This window comes from Morus notabilis, unplaced genomic scaffold (genome assembly GCF_000414095.1).
Source record: "Morus notabilis unplaced genomic scaffold, ASM41409v2 Scaffold38, whole genome shotgun sequence".
NCBI lineage: Eukaryota > Viridiplantae > Streptophyta > Magnoliopsida > Rosales > Moraceae > Morus > Morus notabilis.
The window spans coordinates 240,450-261,935 of record NW_010365150.1 but is presented as its reverse complement, the minus strand read 5'-3'; the positions used below and the strand labels follow the sequence as shown (position 1 = coordinate 261,935).

Below are 21,486 nucleotides of genomic sequence, written 5' to 3'. Positions count from 1 at the left end.
AATTCTGACATGGGGAGCGATTACTTTAAGCGTTTGAATTGGTTACTCCAACAGAAGAATTTATTGAGAAGCACTAGAAATATGAGCGTTGATGAGCAACTGATTATATTCCTGACAATTGTATGTCAAAGCGAAAGTAATAGGGAGACACAACATCAATGGCAGCACTCAGAAGCTATATTTTTAAAGTATTTCATGATAGTCTTGAATGTCATATATCGTCTACGACATGATTTCATTCAACCCCCGGACTTTAACTCTATTGATCCATTCATTGAGGCAAGTGGGAGCAAGTATAGACCATGGTTTGATGTAAGTCCCTAAATTTTATTTATCGTATTATCTTAACATTATTTACTTGCAAAATATTATGTATAATAATAATATCTTCTTTCTTCGCAGAATTGTGTTGGTGCGCTCGATGGGATGCACGTTTCTTGTGTTCCTTGCCGAGGTGTGGAAAAATAGGAAGGGATTTCTGTCACAAAATGTTTTGGGTGTGTGTTCCTTTGACACGATGTTCACTTACATGCTTGCCGGGTGGGAGGCTCCGTGCATGACACCCGAGTGCTTGAATCCGTACTTGATATGCCAGAAAAAATTTCGCAGTCCCAGGTAAACTATAATAACCAGAAAAAAAATCATAATGTTAATTAGTGTAATTTAAGTAATTAAATCATGGATTTCCTGGATAATGACATGTTTTGTAATGAACGGTTTATGGAATAAATAATATTATTCCAAAATTCTATATATAAAATTTTATGTCAAAGATTTTATGCTATGACTCGGTCGATAATCCTCATCGCGAATTAAGACGGGAGAAATTTTTGATTCGTCTATGACTCGTAATTCTATTCATAATAATTCCTGAGTATTGTACAATGTTAACAATGCTCTGAGAAGCACTCTAACATTTAAAGAAATTCTTAATTACCAATTAGTAAAATCAAAGTTACGTGAGTCGCGTTTTCGGTAAAACCGTAACGCCGGGCTAAAAAATTGACACTTTTGGTTACCATGTTTTACTGAGAGTTTAAGACACGTATGTTGAACTCAGATTTTAAGTTATTTTAAGACATATTTTAAAGTCAGAAAACAGCCTGAATAATCTACGCGATTTTAAATCTAAACCGGTATTAATTTCTACCGAATATAGTGTAGGACTGTGTTTTAAACAGTGTACTGAAAACTGTCGGGAAAACATTTATCTTGTAAACTGATCTACAAATTACTGTAAGTATAAGTTTGATTTGACAAGAGAAAACTTTAGTAGGAGACAAAGATGTGATTGGATTTGACTTTGAGTTAAAATGTGTCATAAGTTATCATTAAGGGGATTTCTCTCTCTCTTTTTCTCTTAATCTTGGGCAGCCCATAATTAGCATGGTTAATCAAAATTTTTATCTAATTAATGAGGTTAAGAAGCCTAAGAATTATGGTTAGTATAATTTATTAGAAATGATGTCCTAGAAGCATGAGATGTAATAGGATATTTATTATTTATTTAATAAAAGAGTTTATTCATCATTTTATGTGCATATATTTATGAATATTTTATGAATATCAAATGAAAATTCCGTAATTATTTATGTGACCTTAAATATTGTATATAAGTGTTATATGCGAGATGATAATGTTTAAGGATAATAATCAAAAGGAGATGTTCGTAATGAATTTAATTAAAGTTCAGAATTTTTAATTAAAATATCATTAATACATGTCATTCCCATTTAGAATGAAACGGTGTTATCCACACTGTTAATAGAGTGAGATATTGAATGAGTGTATTACGCATAATGAGATTATGTGAAACAGGGACACAGACACAATATGAATTTCTAATAATTTCTGTTAAGTATAGAAATTCTAATTCAGTCTACCGATGGTCATATATAGAATGATCTTAATCATGAGTTCTTAACAAACTCTTATTTATGGATTTGTGTCTTTTGATTTACTCGAGATTCTGAGACCCTGAATCCTATTCCTTGTATTTTGGAGACATGATGAAATTGATAGCTGAAAATGTTATTATACGAGATGGAATCTATTCCTTCTTGAGAAAGAAGCAGATAAATAATTCTCTTAAGTGTTGATTCGGTACTTGGACTAGTAAGAGCGCTCTGGTTCATGAATGTGTTTTATGAATCACTATCCATTAGAGAATCAATAGTACTCAAGGATGAAGATATAATTAGAAAGGTTAACTTATTTCACCTAGCTCTAATTATGAATTATTTATGGAGAATTGATCTATATGCAGTGACTATATCAAATGGACACTTCACAGTTTAGAAGTAATTAATATCTATAATTTTGAGAGTGCAATTCCAAGTTTATAGTGGAGTAACTATTAGAATTAATATAATTAATTAATTAATTAAAGTGTTTAATTAATTATTAATTTTATTGGAGCTCGGGATTATAGGTCCATTAGTCATCGCGTCGTCCTTGTAATTCTACCAGACACAAAGGGTAAAATAGGAATTTTAGAATTACAGAATTCTAAAATTAAATACTCGAAAATAATTAATTAAGAATTAATTATTATTTAAATAATGTGATTATTTAAATTTGAATTTGAATTGTGAACATAATTTAAATTTATCATTTTAAACTTATTTGATAACTTGTTCAATTTAGAATTCAAATTAATTTAAGTTTGACTTAAATTAGAATTTGAATTTGAATTAAAATTGGACTGTAGGATAAAATATGATTTTCTCTTCCTTCCCTATCTAAAATTGGCGCCACACAGGGATGAGAATCCCCATGCATGGCCGGCCACATTAAGGATAAGGAATAGGATATTTTGTTCTAAATTCAAATAGGAGATAATTAACAAGCTTTATCTTAGAGATAGAAATTGGATTCATTCTTGAAGTTTGACTTCTACTCTATAAATAAAAGAATGATAGAAAATTGTGAGACAATTTTTGACCTATTTTTTAAAGTGGTGGCCGAAATTCTCTATAGAGTGAGAGGAAAAATATTTTTTCTCCAAAAATTCCACATCGTGCATGCATTGGTGTTTGTGGAAATTCGAGTGTTTATTCTAACTCGTTTTGTCTTAGGTGTGCCCACACACACGTCTTCGTAAATTCTAAGAATTGACATGGAAGACATTGGTTTTCTAAACACAAAGCTTTGGAGTAAGCATTGTTCGAGGTCAAAGAACTCAAGTTATCATCCTAATCGGCCGCTAGGTATTATTCGTAATTGAATTCTTAATAAATGAATTAATGTGATTAATTTATTCATGCATAAATTAATATAATCTATAGAGTATTTCAAAGGTTTTATAAAAAATTTTATTATACTTGATCCGCTATCCCCACACTTCCGCATCCGAATTCGATTCGAAAACCACCATAATTAACCAATTGTCTATAAATACTACCATTTAAAGTTAAGATCATTTTACCATTTTTTTCACTCCATCTCTCTCTTTTCGCCTCTCTTGGTCGTACCTCACAAGCCCTCTCTCTCAAAATTTCCACCTCTCTCACACAAAGGAGACTTTAAACCACAATCTAGAAGAAGGAGAAGAAATTTGTTTAGGAATTCCTATCACATTCAAGGTTAAAGATCAAAACTTTTATCCTTTAATTTTCTTTGTTCAAAGTTCCAACCCTCCTTAAAAGTTGAATCTTTGTAGGAATCTCTCACCTTGATGGTCAAAACCCTTCCTCTCATAACTCTTGTGGTAAGACTTTTTAAAACTTATCTTGATCCTTTAACTTTAAGAATAAAGTTTGGATTGTTTACAAAATTGTGTTTTATGTGTGTTAAAAGGTTAGATCTTCACATGCATGGGATTTTTAATGTTAGATCTATGTTTTGAAATTGTATTTCATGTTTTAAGGTTGTTATTTTGTGTGTTTTGAACAAGTTATAAACTTTTCATCTTAACTTTAAGAGGATAAAGATAAAAAAAAATTTAAGTTGGTAAGCTTTGGCCGTGTTTGGAATTGATCCCGTTTTTATTTTTCACGTTTTTTAAGAAAAAAAAATGAAAACGTTTCCAAAACGATGTTTGGCGCAATAAAGATAAAAAACAGAAATGAAAATGATTTTTTGATTTAGTGTAAAATGAGAGAGAAATGAAAAACGACTTTTAGTCGTTTTTCATTTTTTATTTTCGTTTTCTCCTCTCTCGAGCAGAGAGAGAGAGACATTAGCGAGTTTTTTATACTGAAAATAATCTCTTGATAAAACTACCAAAAATATTTTCAAAAATAATTTTTGTCTAAGATTGAAAACGTTTTTATTTTCATTTTCATACAAAAAATAAAATCATTTTAGAACGAGTTCCAAACCCGCCTTTTATTTTCAGATAAACTTTTTTAGTCCACTTTAACTTAAAATTCGGAGTTGTTAGATTCCAAATTGAGAAAAAATCTATAACACAAAAGTTTTAGATCTTGATGTGCTAAACATTTCCTTGTGACTAAAAAAAAAAACCTCAATTCTGCCCCTAAAATGTGTTTTCAGACGTTTTTCCAAAACTGCCTAGAATGATCAAAACTGTCCAAAACTATCAACTTGAACTAGTTTCTATTTTACTGTTTTTGGACCCTTTAGAGGGAAATTTTGGAATTTTTAAGATATGAATTTTAAATTTTTTGACGTTACGAACAAATCTCTATGACTGCAAAAAATCACAATTCCAACTCTAGGACGTGTTTTTGGGACGTTTTTAAAAACTGCGCGAATTAATATTTGTGCCCCCGTTATTTTTAAGATTTCGGTCCGTTCTGAGGCCAAACCTACTTTTAGATCACATTAAGACGAATTAAGAAGTTTTTAAAGTGTTACAAACTTATGGTTATCTTCTAAAAAATAATCACTAAGTGCTTACCGGGCCCAATTCCTAGTAATCGACGATATTACTAGCGGTAAAATGGGATTTACTAATGATTTCAAAACAAGATTTAGATTGAAAATTTTTAACACTAAGTACGGGCCCAACACCCGTACTAAGACAGCCCGTAACTTTTCAAGCCTAAGTTAGGCACACTAGTAGAAAGGACCGTTGTAGACATGTTTGAGACTAATGGGCCTTAATACAAATTTTAGACCCAATCTAAGAAATAATATGAAATAGTAACTTAAAAAAATAAGTTATTAACCTAGGACCGATTAGCAAAGGCAATTAAGGAAAAGTATATGATAAGGATTTATTAAAATAATCCTTGTAATGTGAAAGAAGTTAAATGATCCCTATTTAAAAAGGAAATATTTCTAAGTATAGGAATGAATTCCTAAATATACTAGCTTATAATGAGTCAAACTCAAACTCTCAGTGGGTTTTCTTTACAGAACATAGCAGTAGAGGTTAACCTCAGCGAGTAATATAATATAATCCCAACCTTGACTGATAGCAGGTAAGTAGGAATCTCGTCTACAGTATGAATAAGTATTAAAGTGAAATATTGTACATGTCTTATATACATGTTTATGCTCTATAATATAGAATATCATGACATATCTTATAACATGCTCACTAATGAAATTAATGAGAACAGTTTAAAGTTGAGTGCCGTACCAACTTTCTAAGATTGGGGGGCTTATGATCAGAAAAAAAATGATAAAATGAATTATGGTCACGGTGTAGTAGGGTCCTTGCAAACCCTTTCTACCTGCTGATCGCGCGCAATCGATACGAACACTCAGGCCATAATATTAATAAGTCAAATTTATAAAAGAGCATAAATGATTCATACATTAGTGTTATGCTTTAAGTACTATGTTTTTAATTAGCGAGATTTAAATTCCTATTTACTGAGTATAAACTCACCCCTAAGATGTCTTAAAACTGTAGGGAAGCAACAAATGAAAAGTAAATGATGGATAGTGCGCAACAATAGGCGAGCAGTGTGGAGAATGAGAAATGGATACCTCTCGCATTTTTATTCTGCGATATGTTTTATTATGACAAGACCTTTTTAATTATATGTATGTAGTATGGTTTTAAGAAGACCGAGACTTCACTTATAATTTAAAATTTAATGTATGATTTAAAAAAAAAAGCTTCAAATTTCACCTTAATTAATTGAAGTATTTTAAGCGAGTTTCATGATAGTAAGTTTAAGAGACGGCTTCCTAGATTGGGTCGTCACATAAACAAAAGTCTACTTATTGCTAATAAACATGTTTTTTACTCGTTTATGGTTGTAACATTGTTACAAATAGGAATTTACTTGTCTTTGTGAAATTATGTAGGCAAATTTTATTTAGTAGACTCCGGTTACGCAAACACAAGTTGTTTCCTAGTACCATATTGTGGTAGTACATACTACTTGCAAGAGTATAGGACACGTTGAGGTCGACCTCACAGTGAGTGGGAGTTATTTAACTTCACTCATTCATTGCTTAGGAATTGTATCGAGCGCACATTCAGGGTGTGGAAGGCAAGGTTCCGCATTCTAAAGATAATCAATAACTACCCGATGCGGAAACATGTGAAAATACCTATTGCTTGTGTTGTCTTACATAACTTCATACATATGTATCAACATTATGACAGATTCATCAACCAATACTTTCAAGATGGGGTACCGGTAAGTGAAATTGACCCTAAAAACCCGGATGAAGATGTTAATCAAAATCACAACCCAGATCGGGCAACTGAAGGACTGAGGAACACAACTAATCGCAGACAGATGGGTCTCTTAAGGATGAAATGGTGAGGACCATGTGGCAGTCTCAAGTAGGAAATAACAATCGCTAGTTAGACATCTACTTCAGTTATTAGTGTATGAACCATTTTATTGTGTAACAAGATATGATTGATGTTTGGATCGAACCCTTTAAAGCTTGTTTATTTTCACATTTTTCCAACATTATTTTTTTTACCGTAACAAATCTTCAGATAATTGAAACACCTCTTCTGTTGTTCAATATCGTGTTTTGTCATTGCCCACAGATGGTTACTTATCGTTAGCGTGTGTAAGATAATTTTTTTTTTCATTAATTGGTTAAATGTATTAACCAATTAAAGTATGACAAATTAAAAAAAAAAAAAGTCATATATGCTTGAAATAACATTAAACGGATATTATCACAAAAAATTGATAGTTAGCAGTTTTTTTCTTTCATTTTCGTATATAAATTTGAGGAGAATTGAGGTGGTAGTTTGAATCATGAATGTGTCAAATGAACACCTCACAACTTGAATTGAGAATCAAACTTGATAGCTCATGTGCAATCCTAAGCACTAACTCCGATTTCAATTTCAATTCCAATCTAGATTCTAACTCTAATCTATAAACTCAATTCAAATCACAAATTTTAATTGGTGAAATGAACATAGCCTTATTAACTCTAAAAAATTGTTCCACTTGTTTGTTGCCCTTCTTCGCGATCTCTCCCTTTGAATGAGTGTGTTTTTTTTTTTTTTTTTTTTTTTTTTTGGTTTTTTTTTTTTTTTTTTTTTTTTTTTTTTGGGATTTTTATTACTGGACTTGGCAAAAGGCAAGTCTTTGCCATCAGTTTTTAAGAATTTAAAGTAGAGAAAGAAAAAAAAAAAGCCAGATTCAGCCAGTAGTGGAGCAATTGTTGTCCATATATATATATATATATATATATATATATATAAATATCGCTCTTGAAAAAAGCAAATTATGTGAAAGACCATTACTTAAGAGGGAAAGGAATTGTTTTTGTTCAAGTCCTTTTCTCTATTTCTCGTCGTCATAAAAATTTATGATTTTGCTCTAGTTATCTAATTTGTTTATCAGTAATCTCTTGAAAATAAACTTTTTTTTTTTTTTTTACATAGCAATGGGAAACTCCTCGTCCAACTTTAATGATCTTCCAAGAGAGATTGTGGTCGAAATCATATCGCGGCTACCGGTGGAGTTGTTGCTGCAATGTAAGTGCCTGAATATTTCTTGGGGTCTTTAAAACTCGTTTTAAAATAATTTTTTTATTTTTATATGAAAATAAAAATGAAAACGTTAATTATTTTTAAAAATGTGTTTGATAATTTTATCAAGAGATTGTTTTCAATATAAAAAAACTCATTAATGTCTCTTTTTCTTCTCGAGAGATGAGAAAACGAAAACGAAAAATAAAAAACGACTAAAAGTTATTTTTCATTTATCTCTCATTTTATATTAAACCAAAAAATCATTTTCATTTCCGTTTTTATCTTTATTGCGTCAAACGCCGTTTTAAAAGCGTTTTAATTTTTTTTTCTCGAAAAACGTGAAAAATAAAAATGAGATCAATTTCAAGCACGGCCTTGGTAACTTTGGCATGAAGTGTCTCATCAACAACCCCAAATTCGCGGCCAAGCACCTCAACCGCGCCGAATCCTCCCCGCCCGCAACCTTACTCAGTCCATTGTCGCATCCGCCGCGAAGAGCTTGAATCAGGAGGGTTCTGCTCCTATGAACTAACGGCTTCATTCCTTACTGCACCATCTGGTGACAATGATGACAAGGATGATGTTCATTTGGTCGCTAAAGATACCAATTTATTACTTTATTCAGAATTTCATTATGAGCCGCAACTGGATGTTCATCATTTGTAATGGCATCGTTTGCTTTGTTAATGATACCGAGACCTGTGGCGCTATGCAATCTTTCTCTGCGCATGGTCAATATTTTTCATACAAGATCAGACTTGCTGTGGGATGAATCTATTATCTTGGGAACGGGATTCGGTAGCTTGCAACTATAAAGTTGTTAGGATTTGGAAGACCATGAAAGCTGAGGCGTTCACTCCAGGTACTAGTGATTCTTGGGGAGAAATCGGACTTTTCTATAGACTATGAGCAACATGGGAAGTTCGATGGTCATGCATATCGCAAGGAAAATTGTTTCTGGTTGCTGTCCGGTGTTAAGAAGAAGACAGTCCTTTGTTTTAATGTGTGCAGCGAGGTATTTCACACCATACCTTTGCCTGTCAGCTCAACTCAACGTGTTCGAAGAATCGCAGTCTCGACTCACCGCTTACAACGACACTCTCCATTTATCTCGGTATCCTAAGCGTGAAGAGTATGTTAATTCTATTCACATGCGGAGACTCAATGTCAACACTAGTTCTTGGACAAAATGTCTGAATATCTCTTTTCCTTTCAAATGATTCCCTGTTCCGTTGACATTTTTGCAGGGTGATGAGCTATACATGGGTAGTGATTATGATCAGGGAAATTGTTTCTGGTTGCTATCAGGGGTTAAGAAGAGGACATTCCTTTGTTTTAATGTGTGCAGCGAGGTATTTCACACCATACCTTTGCTAGATCAACTCAACGTGTTCGAAGAATCGCAGTCTCGACTCACCGCTTGCAACGACACTCTCCATTTATCTCGGTATCCTAAGCGTGAAGAGTATGTTAATTCTATTCACATGCGGAGACTCGATGTCAACACTAGTTCTTGGACAAAATGTCTGAATATATCTTTTCCTTTCAAAGGATTCCCTGTTCCGTTGACATTTTTGCAGGGTGATGAGCTACACATGGGTAGTGATTATGATCAAGAAAATTGTTTCTGGTTGCTGTCAGGGGTTAAGAAGAAGACAGTCCTTTGTTTTAATGTGTGCAGCGAGGTATTTCACATCATACCTTTGCCTGCCAGATCAACTCAACGTGTTCGAAGAATCGCAGTCTCGACTCACCGCTTGCAACGAAACTCTCCATTTGTCTTGGTATCCTAAGCGTGAAGAGTCTGAAACTTCATGGAAACTTGGATCCTATATGCTATTCCGGTGCTTATGTAAAGAGTTTAGTTTCTATCAAAAGTAACTCTATGGGGCCTATATGCTATTCTGGTCCTCGTGTAAAATTGCACTTTTGACTTGGTGTTACTTGTGCCCTTTTGAGTCGTTTATAGTATTGAAGATGTAATCTCAAACTAGAAGACCCTAATATTTATATGAGTCAGAAAAATATTATGCAAATTATAAATATTTAAAACTTAAATATTCGTTTTTGATAATTTAGGATATTGCTAAACATCAGGGGAAAAAAAATCATACATAGACAAGTTTTACTCAAACTTTATAAAGCTTTTGTAAGGCTTAAACATAATGGTCGAGGTTTGTAAAAATTACACGAGATGTTTCTAAATAACAAAGGACATTACAATGATTTTGTCCCAATAAATAAAAGGGTGTATAATTTAATAAATCTGTGGCTATAATTCGCAATCCAAATCTCTTACATGATAATCTGAATAGTGATAGTTACTATTTACAATATAACGTTCCTCCTCTGTCCACACCCATCCTAAAAAAATTACTTGACAAGAATCTTACCCTCCCTCAAGCAAACACTTCAGGAGATAGCATTGAGGAAGCAACGAACACAGAGCACGGCGTCATCAGTGGTAGAGGCCTGAGAATAGGAGAAGGTAAAGTCAAGTCATGATTCAAAGTGGGAAGAAAAAGTAATCCCAAAATGAGCAGCATTTCTTGGTAAGTTAATGTGCTTACCACTTTGAGCAGATGTGGCTAGAGGAAGTGCAGGAATTTCGACATAATTTTCTTGAATGATGAAGCTGACACTTGAGATGTATTCGGGCAGGGCGCTGGAAGATCGATAGAGGAAGCTGATCCCGGAAGACATGTCAAATTTAGCATTGGACGGCATACTAGGCAAAAGAAATCCAACGTCTGCCCAAGAAAATGGAGAAGGAAATATTAGTGGTGACATTTCAAGAGAAGACTCACTTTCAGGCACCAACCTAGACCATACAAACTCAAGCATAATTGCAGTCCATTCATTCTCAACACCTGACAGGAAAACAAAGAATTTTATTTTTTTGAATATTAAAAAAAAAACGAAGAATTGAAGAAAGGCAAAAAGAAGAAATAAATAAGTTTCAACAGGCGAGAGAAAAATCTTCAGCAGTTAAGCCGACGTTTTTTTTTTTTTTTTTTTTAAGCCAGTTCACTAAACTGTTAAGCTTATCCTTATATTTCTTGTACTCCAGCGACCCCCAAGGACAGTATAAATATATATTTCTTGTACTCCAGCGACCCCCAAGGACAGTATAAATATGTACATAATTACATACTTGCACACATGTAGGAAACTTAGGTAACCATTTGATCCAGGCATTTAAAGAGATACCAAACAAGTTCAAAAAAAGAAGAGAGATAACAAACAGGTTCTCAAGACAAAAGCTAAAGGGCTAAATAAATACAATCAGACCAGAGAGAGAGAGAGAGAGACAAAAGCTAAAGGGCTAAATAAATACAATCAGACCAGTTTTTATTCAGGAATAGCGAAAGAATGCAGGTTAGGATAGATTTCTTTGATTTCAGACCGAGGTACATCAATTGTTGACTGCTATCAAAAAGACAGAAAGAACACGTATTAATATCAGCTTTTAATTAGTGTGATTATAAATTGGAAAAATGGAATTGAGAGCCAATACAAACCTTGAGGAGAAGTCCTTGAGGCTTATATGACAAAGACTGTACACATCTCTGGTAATATTTGATTTTCAATGATGTAGCACAATACAAAGTTCGCAAGTTCATTATGGAGCTCTGCTTTTGCAAGTGGGACAATATAGCTTTCCATGGCAGTACAACATGCAGTCCGGTTACTTGTCTCATTTCCACAATCTTCTGTGACATCACATGTCAGGGAAAACCAATGGACAAACTGGAGCGTGTAACATCGATAAAATCCTCTCATAAAAAACATGGTTGAAATACAAATGGCAATAACTGAAGGGGTCAAAAGAGTAAAATTCAAATTTCAAGCCAACAATTAATAATAGTAATGAGTAAAATTTGTGTCGAGTTGTTGACATAGCTCACCTTTGTTAAGATTGCAATTAGATAGTCCCCGAGAACTTTCCTTAGCATGCACAGGAGCAAGTTTACTTGCCAGCCAGCAGAGGATGATATTTTAAAATCGCTGACCTCAGTTGAGCGCTCAGGTAAGACATGAGAGCTACCCATGCTCAAAATCAAAAGCTTTCAACAAAATTTTCATAGCATCTTCTAATATGCCGGCGTTTTGACAATTTGATCACAACATTCTTTCACAAGATCAAGTTTCTCACAAGCACCAAGCAACTTGGAAGCCCCACAGTACTCCCAAATTCGGCAATATCTTATTTACTGGGCAGGATGCTTCAGTGAGATACGATGAACAGCTCGAGCATCTCTGATTCAGAGTGTCATTTGCACCCTGGCCAATTAAAATCTGTTCAATATCCAACAAGCAGTTTGGCAGTGGTTGCTTTCAATGTGAGCATATTGGTAACTTTACTCGACTGAGCAATGAGAATAGCAAGAGTGGTTTCCAACTGGGGGAAACAAATCACATTAGCCAGCAATGGCGCCAACACAGACCAGCAATCTATCAATGTTGTAGTAATCCCTAACAAGCCCTAAAGTTAAACACACGTTCCTGCACTAGGAGTGAGAGAGAGTGAGAAAGAGACTGAAAACTCTAAAACTGGAACAAGTAATACGTAAAGCAACCAACATATTAAACAAAATTCCTTCTACGAACAATAGAATTACTTATTACATACAAGTCAATTCCTACATAAAAATCGCCAGTAGATTATTTTTGAACTAGGCAATAATGACAATATTCCAATCCCTCATTTAAAATTCCCTATGAAAGACCAATTTTCTGAAAGATGGAATCCAACAAGCCTTTTACACACTCCACTCAAGATCTTCCTTTCCTCAACAACATTCTCCAAAGCTTCTGAATTTATGGATAGTGTTAGAAGTGTCTAGGATCGTCTTCTCTAATAATAGCTACTTAGCTGCACTATTTATTGTATCCTATTTTTAGTCTGTTTAGTATTAGTTGGTAGATACAATTAATATCTAATCCCTGTATATATTAGTGTTTTTCCTGAGTAATAAAAAAGAACAGAGGTATTTTCACTTATAGATAGTAATAGAGCACAAGAGGGTGCCAACAGAAGGAGTTTCAACTTTCAACCATAATAAATCTAACAGAACCCGTGATTCTGACAACAATTACTCCAAATCACACCAAAATCTGACCTAAGACATGAAAACTTTTAGGTCAATCTGTAAGTTGAAAAAAAGAAATTAAACGCTGAACTAAACCTTTGTCCTAGAAGTAAAAACTTAGATTCAATTACACAAGAGAAAAAGAAGAGAAGCTGGTGCACCTATTAATAAATCCAGAACCTCCAAAAAAAAATAAAAATAAAAACTTAAGATGGGCACAAAGTACGAACCAATGGCCATAAATTTCAATATTTAAGCAAAACCCAGTAACACAATCGTCCAAAGAAGGCAATTTATGAGTGACCAGCAAATAGAACTCACAGATCATAACAAAATAGCCAAAAACTCAATAAAGCAAATAATCAACAAAGAGAGAGTTGGAAAAAAATACTCACAAAGGCAATGAACTCGTTAGTATAGGCAAAGCAGCCACTAAGAAACTTTATCTTCACCATTGCAGTTAGTGTTTTGTACATCCAATTCTATGTTAAAACTACCACTACTTCCACGTGCACGTTTCCTGGGTTTCCTCAAGATGGGAATTCGAAGAGGAGCCAAGCTGAGTTGTTTCCCATCGAAATTTTGTCTCTGTTCCACAACATCATCCATGCTTAGGTTCTTCTTCTTGCTAGATCTGCTGGGACGGGAAGAAGCCAAACTTTTGGTTACAGGGTTTGCACTGATTGCAGTATTTTCACGCTCACTTTTCTTTAGGTGCGCAAGACAATGGTGGGCACCTGATGAATCTAGACTTAACCATGAAGAATTACTAGCATCATCCTTCCCTCGACTTGTCAAACCTAACTCTAAGGAAGGAATGTTCTTTCCCGAAATTGGAACATTGTCTTGATAATGAATTTTGGTTCTTGATTCACAGGTTTTATCATCACAATCTGCTGTGTTAAGCTTTTCCATGGCCTGACTACACCTTTCCTGTTAACAAAAAGTAAGGAAATAGCATGTTAAAAGTTAAACAGAGGTGAAGGCTTGGATAAACAACAATAAGACCTGGTATGCTTATTCGTAGCAAGGATGACTTATTTCCATACATGGTAAAATATGTGTAGCATTTTACAACCTAAAACGGGGGGGGGTGGGGGGGTTTGGAAGTTGAATTTTGAAAAAGGAAGAGTCACCTCAGTCTGCAGCTCATTTATTTGTTCACATCCCGATCCCTCATCTCCTTCAGAATCAGTCATCTCCTCACACTCAAACTCGACAGTTTCTTCATTTTCTTCATCAGAGTCACTCAACTCTTCCTGTTCCATCACAATCTCTGGATGAGATTGGTCACCCATATCGTCCACGTATCTACCAATGTTATCACCTGGTAAAACCGATGAGTGGCCACCTGAAACAGGCCTGCTAATATTGGAGGGAGAACTTTCATTATGCAAATAAAGTGATCTGTTGCTATTTTGAGTTTTTGATGTAAATTCAGAATTTGGTGCATTTGTTGCTGATCTCACTGGATTATGTGCTGTTTCATTTCTATTCCAAGAGCCCTCCTTTCTAGATGCAGAACTTATGTGGATCTCCAAGTCAAGTTCATTAGCTTTCTCAACAAATTTGCTCGTTGTATGTGGATCCGCATTCACCAATGACTCGGTTTGAACATCAATCAAGTCACCATGTACATAATCAGTTCTTTGCAGGAGAGGATGGAAGTCAATGCCATATGATGAGGAGGTGGAATCCTTCAACTGCAATGACTTGGTAAAAGAACCAACAAGATTTTCTTGGCGAGGATTATGTAAAAGACTTAAATGTAGTTGTGGCTGATTTCCAGAAAAGAAACTGAAAGAACTGGAATTACTGGGGCTGCAGTTCAATGGGTAATAGGGTAGACGTCCATCTTCAGGTGCCTGGAATAGTAAAGGATGCATCTGAAGATCAGAATCTATATTCCCGTCATCCTCTGCACATGTATCTTTAATAATTCTGGATTCTTCTGCAATTGAACTTATTGGACAATCATTTGAGGCATTACTTTTGTTCTCTCTAGATTTTGTGACATGAGTGATCCCCGACCTTCCAGCAAGAGGTATACGAGACATTAAATTTTCTTTCTCAGCATCACCAGTAACACCTCCAGCAGCAGAAACCGGTGTAGATGCACCACGCAGAGAGACAACACGAACAGATGGTGGAAGATTGACGGGGGGCAAATCTGGTGCCAATCTGACCAAGTGCATACCATTAGATTTACGGGCTCTGTATGGGCGAAAATAGAATTGGGACTTCAATGTACTTTGCATTGTATTAGGAACTAAACTGTTTGGTTCAAACGTATTGGCTCCAGAATGTCTAACACCAGCAAAATGAAATGAAGGATGCTGGTATTTTGACGTAGACGAAAACTGTTGCATGTAACCCCCAATGGTTTGAGGAGCTTTCCCATAAACATAATTGTGTAGTTGTTCCGGAGATAGCGTTCCACTGTGAGGATTTCTTGCAATATCCAGGCTAGAGTGTCCACTGGGGTCACTTGGTCTCCAATCTGCCAAAAAGGCCTCGTGAACATAAGCTTTGCCTGAATTATCAATGGAACCATCTGCATTGTTATTGCCTCCACCTGAATTTTCAACCTGCAAGTCCTGCAGTCAAATGCTAAACTTTAAGTACAATCATCGTCTGTGAAAAAAACTTTCAATCATCCAGGCCAACGCCAATGCTGTTTCTCATCAGCCAATTACACCATTTTTTTTAACGATATTCACCCAATCATCTAATATAATGAAAAAGTGTCCCCCCTGTTGGGATGATCGATATAAAGAAAGGGAAAGTTTTAGAGGATGACAGACCGCTTTATTTTGCCAACTAGCTGTAGCTGAAGATTTGCACTTTCTTCTACTTAGTTCATATAATCGGCGCTTCTCCTTCTTTTCTCCATCAAGCTTATAAGATTTCTGAGTTCCAAGAGCAATGCGCCATTGTCGAGGCAATAAGGATGGATCTCTGTGGGGAACAGTGAATAGCCATACAGACATCCAATCATACTTGTAAACCTTAAGCCCCTGAATGATTTGGGTCACGTAAGAATCATACAGCTATAAATTCAGAGAATTGTACGTATGTACATACATGTTATTGACATAAATTTGTGCGTACATATGACAGGTATCATGAAAATATTTTCAATAAGATTACCTCCTGAATACATGCCATCTCTTCTGCAGTAAGCGGAGAGGTTTTCATCCTCCTAACTGCCTGCATTAAGGAAAAGGCTTATGCTAAACTTCGAGGGCGAAAAAAATCAACTACCAATTGACTATGCAAACCCAGGTTTGTTTCCGTAACCTTTCTATAAACCTGAATTAACTAATCAACAGCCATGTTGGACAACCGAAAATTTAGCACTTCAGATTTTTAGCCATCACACAATCATGTTTCTACAGTCTATCAAAACATTAGATCTATTATTGGTATAGAGAAGGGAGGGAGGGAGATAGGGTCACTGGGAGGATAAAAACAGCAAAACACAAATAGTTCATGGATTAGAATCATGTGATTAGAATTATTTTCGATTTACGTGTATTTTTTGTGAGAGAAAATACTGTAGCGAACCATGAACTATGATTCAAATCATGGTTTGAATCTTCCAACCAAACATCCCCTTAATACTATGAATCATCCTGAAAAAAAAAAATGTTACTGTCAATGTATTCGACGTTGTTCAACAGTTCAACAAATGAGAACATCCAATTCCAGTGACAAATCAAGTAACAATGACCCATGACTAATGATGAGCTAAAAAACAAAATTTTAGAGACATTTTAGTGTGCTTTGATTTTCCACTACCTTTATGGGATTTTCTGGCGCCTTAGATGAGCAGCGGTTTTTCTGCCTGACAAAAATCTGTAACAGAAATAGACCACATCAAATAAAACAAGTTAATTGATAGATGCTATTTGCATGTCCTCTCATATTCCTTGGCAAAAAGTAGAGCCATGTAAATGCTAGTTGATGTGAACACTTAGTGACCAAAAAGAGAAATCATGTTAATGTGTACTTACATAGTCTAAAAAGTCCTTTCAAAATCAATAGGCAAAGAAATTATTACCTGATGCTTAGATTTGCAAGGAAGAAATCGTTCTTGAATTGCTTTCCAATCTGTATTATATTCCATCATTCCCAATGCCAACAATCTGGTTTATGAGAGAAAAGTTGAACCTTCATGAATGGATCCCATGAACAATTAAATAAGAAGCTAACAGTTGACAAGGAAAATAGACACCTAAATAAAAATAACGTGCAAAACTCCCACGTATAGCGACAAGAATACTCTCCCTAAAGATCATACCTAAAGATATAGATATCAACAAAAGTCAAATCTCTTCAAGTATTTTGTTAATCGAGCATTGACATCACTGTTGGTGTATAGATCCAAAGAAGCAATGATAAGATAGGTTAAAATTTCAATAATGGCCTGGCTCTTTGCCTAGCACAAAAATTAAACAGTTTTTCCGTTTCTGGTCACAAAAGGTGCATCCTTTACAAGACAGAACATAATTGCATAAATCATATGCAGGTTTGGTGTGTACAGCAACAACACATGTTATAATAGATAGGTGACTCTAAAAAAGAGAACAAATATTTCTTTTCTTTCTTAAGAAATAGGAATGAAACTCACTCGTCCTCGGAATCAGTGAAAAGCACCCGCTTCAAGACGCCCGGAGGGGGTGCTTTATGCGGAAATAATGCTGGGTTAAACAAAGGGAAAAATCTCTCAGATAACTTTGAAATGTTTCTAGGGACCAAAGCAATCGATTGCTTCTTGGTACTTTCAACTAGTGTCGCAGCCAAAGTCTTCTTGCGTGGTTGTTGACCAGGAGAGCTTAATAGTTCAAAATGAGGTTGAACTACTGGTGGGAAGCCAGAAAAGCGAAATAGAGGTTCTCTCTCAAGACGAGTATCACAGCCACTTTCCACATGACACCGGCGGCTTTCCTGGACAGCTATCAAAGTGGTTCCAAATCAACAGAATATCATACAAAGCTTAAAGTCGAAAACATATGTATGTAAAACAAAAGGAAAAAAAAAAAAAAAATGAATGAATGAATGAAAATACACTCAAGAACTTCATGGCATACCTCTCTCCATATCGTCCATAAATTTGCCAACTAAACTAAGAGGAGCTACATCTAGTATGGTCACAGGAGGACCACCTACATGAGGCACCCAAAAGAGGCCCTCCATGTTTGGGAAAGAACCAGCATGACCATTAGAAGCACATTCAGACCTTCCTTTTGAAAGGTAAATGTTTTGAGAAGCAGCTGCCTCATTATTTGGAGAACATACTTCGTCTGTAGCATTTCTAGGAGGAGATCCTACAGCGCATTGCATTGGCAAAAATTTAGAGACATCATTTGACACTGTTGAACAAAGGTATGCAGGGCAAAAGCAAGTACTCGGATATGAATCAGTTCTCCATGCTAGCACGTCATTGCGCTTGTGAAGCATCTCAAGAATCAATTTCTCAACTTGGGATGCAATATGCTGACGAGAAGAATCAAGAACACACAGACAAAATACTTGAATAAGTAGCTGCACATGCTCGTGGATCAAACAATGAAGCTGGCCTATTTGGTGCTGGGTGAATCCATTTATATAACCATCTTGTACAGATGTCTCGGGCATCTTCATAATCTGAGCGGACAAAGATGAAATTGGTACATTTGGCAGAACCGGTAAAAGTGGCCGTAACGGTCTCTTTGTCTGTGTTGAAGGCTTCTTTCTACTCTGAACATAGGTTTTTTTGAGCCTATTCTGCCTAGTCTCGGGCCGCCGTCCTCCTTTCTCATATTCCCCTTCATTTTCGTCCCTTGTATTTTCATCATTGTCACTCTCAAGTGCCTCTTCGAGCTCTATCTCAAAGTCTGCATCATTATCCTCGTCATCCTCAACATTTTCATTTTCTTGAGTTGGATGATCGCTCCCATTCCCGTCCCCGCCATGTAAAACAGCAGCAAGAAACTTCCTGTACTCTTCTTCATCATCCACATTTTGAAGGTCATCTTCATCATCCGTTTCTTGAAGAAAAGTCTCAAGCTCATCAAGTGTGCAGTTTGCTAAAGAATAGCGAGCACGGGTACGTGTGCATATAGCATCTTCAGTATCTAAATCTATCACAGCTTTCTCGGAACCGTTCGCATTAACCAACTCTCCATCCACAACATCATTAACATCAGTTCCATTGCCCGTGTTGTCATCCTTTTCTTCAACAGTTTCACTTCCTGGTTGATAGACCAAGGTTGATGCTTTCTTCTTGGGGTTTCTAACGTCAACTTTTTCAAATTCTTTTTCACATACAGCTTCCGAAGAAACCGCCATTTCCATAACTACTTCCTCCCCCTGCTCAGAATCTCTTTCACAGTTTTGCCTCTCACCATTATGCTTTGATGCCCTAACCCTAACATTGCCACTATCAACAACACCACAATCTAAACCTTCTATCTCGGAGCTCAAACTTGACGAAGCTTCCAGTGACAGCGTTTCCTTCAAGAAAGGATTGAAATCCACATCTTCATCCTCATCCTCATCCTCTTCGTCCTCGGGTTTTGAATTACCCTCGAGACAATCCATGTTTGTGATGATGGGATGATCATTTTGACGGGGAATATACCCAATTTTGGTAGATTGAGCATTTGAACATGAAGACATCTTGAATCTATATTACAACTTTTATTTTTTTTTTTTTTTAGTAGAAGGAAAGTTTCTATTGAACAAAGCAGATACAAAATCCAGGTGGAAAAAAATCCAACCATATAATGTCTTTTTCTATCCAAAAAGCAAGTAAAGATCAACTATATGTTGCCAAAAAAACAACACAAAAAGATTTATCAAACTGCTTCGCAGAAGAAACAAGACATAAAGATCAAGGATCAGGAAGATTGATGATGATATCCAAGACCATCTCTTTTTGTCCTTCTATTAATAATATTCTCTTGTTTCTTATACAAACAAACATCCAAGACCTGAAACATAAAAAGATTAATGAGTAAAACTGTAGAGAATTTAAAATACAACAATGAAAAGAAAAATTGAACGATAAACTTATCTTAAGTGGAGAACGAATTCATATCCCAACACTAACAATAAAATATTTTCCGTAACCCAAATTGAATATTACTTATATATAGGAGGAAGTAAAGGAAACTGGTTTAAAACCTTCCTTACTTACCATTCCATCATACATAACCGAATGCAGATGTAACTATTAGGTATAAGAGCAAGGGTATGAGAGCTCTAATAGATAAACACAAGTATTAAAGAATCATAAATTAAATATTTTCACATATACCAATGATACAATCTGAAAGCAGAAAACTATGAAGCCAACTAGAAAAAACTATAAAGCATGAGAAAGCTATCATTCATAATATATACACTAAACGAAAATTAGAGTTGGCATAGCAGTGCAGATTTAAGACTGAATGGAAAGAAGAAAATCATCAGAAATTTCACAGCAATAAATAGGGAACAGGGAATAGTTGCCAATAAATAACAATAAAAATTTACAGAAGAGAAAATGGAAGAAAGATTAAAGAAAGAACCCTACAACAACATCAAATAAGAGAGACAAATAAAACTCTCTTATACTCATATGGAGTCCTAAAACATGCACTTTCTCAAACACCTGATTACAATGTATTTTAACAGATGTACCTAAGAATTGAGGAATATGAACTGTGTAACGAAGACAACCAGAACACAAACATATAGCATAACAAAAAATTGAAAAATTTCAATAATAGATGCAAATTTTATAATATTAAGATTACAAAAATACCCTATAAGAACAAGAAAATTAAATATAAACTACTCTTGGCAGAGGAAGATATAAAGCCTTTTTCTTTCCTAATCCTCTCCAACAATTCCATAAAACCAGCCAATCACGGATCAAATAATTTCTTAGGCCTCAAAGTCCCATCCATATTAACAGCTTTGATCCTCTGAAAGCCATAGAATTCACCATCAACGAGCCATTTACAATGACGGAGCAATGTGGATCACGGCACACAATTCACCCAAAGATCGGAGAATTCCCACGAAAAACAAATCGCATAAACAAAAACGCAAATTTCCATAATCACCCAATTTGCCCCACATAATCCGCCGAAGCCATTCAAACCCTCAATTGACCAAACAGCAAATGGAGGAGACGATTTCACCGCAACATAACCACCACGAAAAAGTTATATATATACACACACACATAAAAAAGAACGTGTCACCATTTCATAGTTATAATCTATAAATGAACCTGTCACCATTTGTTGGCATTCCAATTCCTCTGAAAACGAAAACAACTGAACTTTGTGTTCTTCTTATTCTGATTGAAACCCACGTCGCTTTCATGCAAACAAACGAGCAAACTCATAGCGCCAAAAAAACAAAAAACAAAAAATAAAATAAAACCCATGAACGAGGCGATATTCTAGGGAGGGGGTGGTCATCGCGCGGAGGAAATGAATATATATATATATATATATATATATATATATATACGCGAAA

General features: G+C 35.2%; 1 protein-coding gene and 1 pseudogene across 2 annotated transcripts; both read right to left on the bottom strand.

The window, feature by feature from the left end:
• Nucleotides 1-10,028: 10,028 nt before the first annotated feature.
• LOC21394569 lies at nt 10,029-12,462 on the bottom strand (annotated as a pseudogene).
• LOC21394568 lies at nt 12,291-19,744 on the bottom strand. 2 transcript variants are annotated; one of them, XM_024171740.1, is made up of 9 exons: nt 18,063-19,744; nt 17,603-17,927; nt 17,033-17,117; nt 16,771-16,827; nt 16,120-16,179; nt 15,774-15,986; nt 14,106-15,566; nt 13,365-13,902; nt 12,291-12,387 (listed from the first exon to the last, which is right to left on the bottom strand). In XM_024171740.1, the coding sequence occupies exons 1-8, from the start codon at nt 19,630-19,632 to the stop codon at nt 13,402-13,404; spliced, it is 4,272 nt and encodes a 1,423-aa protein (XP_024027508.1). In that variant the 5' UTR covers nt 19,633-19,744; the 3' UTR covers nt 12,291-12,387; nt 13,365-13,401. The 2 variants fall into 2 exon arrangements, with proteins under 2 accessions (XP_024027508.1, XP_010105693.1); XM_010107391.2 differs by having other exon boundaries at nt 12,291-12,382.
• Between the last annotated feature and the right edge of the window lie 1,742 nt (nt 19,745-21,486).